Source organism: Solanum tuberosum, unplaced genomic scaffold (assembly GCF_000226075.1).
Source record: "Solanum tuberosum cultivar DM 1-3 516 R44 unplaced genomic scaffold, SolTub_3.0 scf00214, whole genome shotgun sequence".
NCBI lineage: Eukaryota > Viridiplantae > Streptophyta > Magnoliopsida > Solanales > Solanaceae > Solanum > Solanum tuberosum.
In genome coordinates this window covers 626,342-629,486 of record NW_006239139.1, presented here as the reverse complement: position 1 = coordinate 629,486, position 3,145 = coordinate 626,342, and the positions used below count along the sequence as shown (strand labels likewise).

The 3,145-nt window shown below is 36.5% G+C and overlaps 1 protein-coding gene across 1 annotated transcript; it reads right to left on the bottom strand.

Moving 5' to 3' along the window:
- Nucleotides 1-1,130: 1,130 nt before the first annotated feature.
- On the bottom strand, nucleotides 1,131-2,830 carry LOC102600612 (probable inorganic phosphate transporter 1-3). Its single transcript, XM_006356002.2, has one exon. The coding sequence runs from the start codon at nucleotides 2,800-2,802 to the stop codon at nucleotides 1,225-1,227; it is 1,578 nt and encodes a 525-aa protein (XP_006356064.1). The 5' UTR covers nucleotides 2,803-2,830; the 3' UTR covers nucleotides 1,131-1,224.
- Between the last annotated feature and the right edge of the window lie 315 nt (nucleotides 2,831-3,145).

Here is a 3,145-nt window from a genome sequence, read left to right as displayed (position 1 = left end):
GTAATTCGCAGCAAACATTCCATTTTTTTGCCATCTGATTCGATATACAATTAGCTATTTTCGGTATACAATTAGTCATTTTATACATTTCGATATAAAATGTATAAAATGTTTTTTTGTTTGTATAAAGCGAGAGAAAAGTGTATATACAAATACAAATACATATATTTTCGTCTTATACACTTATAATTATACAAATACAGATCTTATTATACAAATTATAATGTATAAATGAATTTATACAAAACTGAACAAATTGTATAAAATTGGATGCTTATAGCGAATTATACAAATCAAAAGTCCCATAGCAAACATGAAATTTGCTATGAAGCGCAATTATACAAACTACAACTATAACATACAAATATGATTTTTATGTTTGTTATATGTGAAAGTTGCTCTTAAAAAAAAAGTAAGATAATCTAGTGGGCCATTTTAAAAATTAATTAATTAGGGCATATTCAGCTAATAAAATAGTCGTGCAGACTGCTAATCATTCACGTCATGTGCTAATTAAGTGTACATATATAGCTGACTTTCGTTTGTCTCTATTTTATTTTGGTTTCTTATCCGTATTTAAAACTGACTAATCCTAAAGAACTGTCCGAAAACCTCACTTTGAGAATAAAGTGTTTCGAGTATCAAAGACAATTTCATTATGAAGGATGAACTCCAGACTTCTGATTAAAGGATAGAGAATAGCATAAGTTTGACACTCTCACATACACCATATTCTTTCGTGGGATTGATCTCAATCTAGTCCGATTTATTATTACACTCGATTGTACTACATCTCATCATTTTCTACATTTTTCAATTTTTGGAGATTAAACATGTTACTTGTTGCTCTTTAGATTGTACGTTGTATAATTGAAATTTCTTGAAAACATCTATTGTTTTTCTTTATGGGGTTGAAATTTGCTTTAATTCTTCCCGTTGCTACTGCTACAGTTGAGTGATCATTCTCGATGATGAAGTTCATTAGAATTGATTTACTGAATCGAATGGATGATGAGTTTTTAAATGGTTGTTTTGGTGCCCTATAAACCTCAAACATTTGCTAAAAGAATGTCAATTTAATATTTTGAAACAATATTTTCATTTAAAATAAAGCAATTAACAGATACATAAAAAAGAAAGAAAAAAAAAACAAAATTACAAGACTTGCATCAGTCATCACACAAAATTACAACTCACTTCTCCAAAAACAATTAATTAATGAGGTCATGGTTCTCCAGATATAGTTTCTTGTGATGCTTCCTCTAGAGATTTTCCTTTTGACTCTGGCACACAAAATGTACATACCATTCCTAGAGCATTGATAAACCCTAGAACAATAAGTGAGTTCTTTATTCCGATACCCGTTGGGTATCCTGCATCAGTTTTCGTTGGATCTTTACTTTGGGCAGCGTATAGGAACCCATACGCTCCCACTATAGCCCCAGCCTTACCTGCAGCTGCTGAAATTCCATGACATGTTGACCGAAGCCTGGCTGGGAAAATCTCAGCCGGGACCACAAATGTAGTCGCGTTAGGCCCAAAATTCGCAAAGAAAAATGTAAATGAGTACATTACGATGAATCCAATACGGTTGGCATCCAATGTCCAATGATGGTAAGGGATGGCGATGGCGAACATGAACACAGTCATGAAGAAGAATCCCATCAATTGGATTGCGAACCTTCCAATAATGTCAATAAACGCCACGGTGAACCAGTACCCTGGCACCGTGCTACAGAGCGCAATTAAGGTTTGCGCTCTGGCAATTTTGTAAACTTCTTGAACAGCGTTCATTGTTGGGGCTTTAGGGATCCATCCAACAGCGGAGAACACATCTTTCTGAAACAAATTTTGGCTGTAGAAAGCAATATCTAATAAAAACCATGTGGAACACGTTCCGAATAAGTGCAATCCGTGTCGTCTAACGAATTCCCATGAAAACAGACCGAATTGATTAGTTTCATCCCTAGAAATTTGTTCGATTTTTGCTTCATCGCTTTCAATTTGAACTTGTAGTACCCTCCCCATGTCCTGCGCGGCTCTTTTCGCATCTTTCGCGACTAGAGCCGTGTAACGGGCTGTTTCGGGCATTTTCATGCGCCAGTAGTAAGTGAGGGCAGCTGGCAACGATCCAAACATGAGAATTATACGCCAAATGTAATCGGCTTGTGGCACAGTGGATAGAGCAGCATTTTCCGCGAAAGTGGGCGCCTTATACGCGTGATCGAATCCAGCTGATGTGGCAAGTGCAACTATCCCACTGAACAAAATTCCAAACCCTTGCATAGCGAAAACCGCGGCTATGAAGGCGCCACGTGTCTTCTTGTTAGCGTATTCAGACATGATCGTGGCGGAAAGAGGGTAATCGCCACCAATGCCAAATCCAAGCCAAAACCTAAAAAAACATAGTGTGGTCATAACACCCTTAGGGGTATTACCTAAGGAGAGCCCTGAAGCAACGGAACACACAACCATAAGAACCAAAGTCATACCATAGACCTTTTTTCGTCCCATTTTGTCGCCTAGCCAGCCGAAGAACAGCTGGCCGGCTAGGGTGCCAACAAGGGCGACACCCGTTACGGAGGCCGCGACGACCGGAGGGAGTGTTCCGGGTTTCAAAAGATCCGGTTTGGTGTAGTATAAACGGCCAAGCAATTTAGTGACAAGAGAAATACTAAAGAGATCATAAGCATCAGTAAAAAATCCCATTCCAGCAATAATAATTGCTGTAAAATGGTAAAGTTGAGTTTTCGCCAAATCAAGTGCATTAAGCACTTGTAGATTATTATCCTCCACAGCCATAATGCCTAAAAATTGTGCACTTTCTTGATTTTGGTGAAAATTGATGTGTTGACATTTGGGAAAATTGCAACTACTTATAAGGTTTGTTACACTAATACAAAAAGAATAATCTCAAGAATATTATGGGCATATACCTTTATATCATGTCAAGCTTATACTAGCATAACTAAATTTACAATTTTTTACTACAATTTAATTTAGTATTAGTATATATTTAGTCAAGTCTTTGAAGTTGTCTTCAATATGCTGGCAAGTTGTTAATCTTCTGAACTAATGCACAGCATTATCTTTATTTTAACATAAAGTCTTCTTATAGCTTGATATTATATTTGTAAAATACAGT

What these genes read in the sequence shown, in the direction of transcription:
- LOC102600612 (XM_006356002.2), bottom strand. Translation starts at nt 2,802, where the DNA reads ATGGCTGTGGAGGATAATAATCTACAAGTGCTTAATGCACTTGATTTG.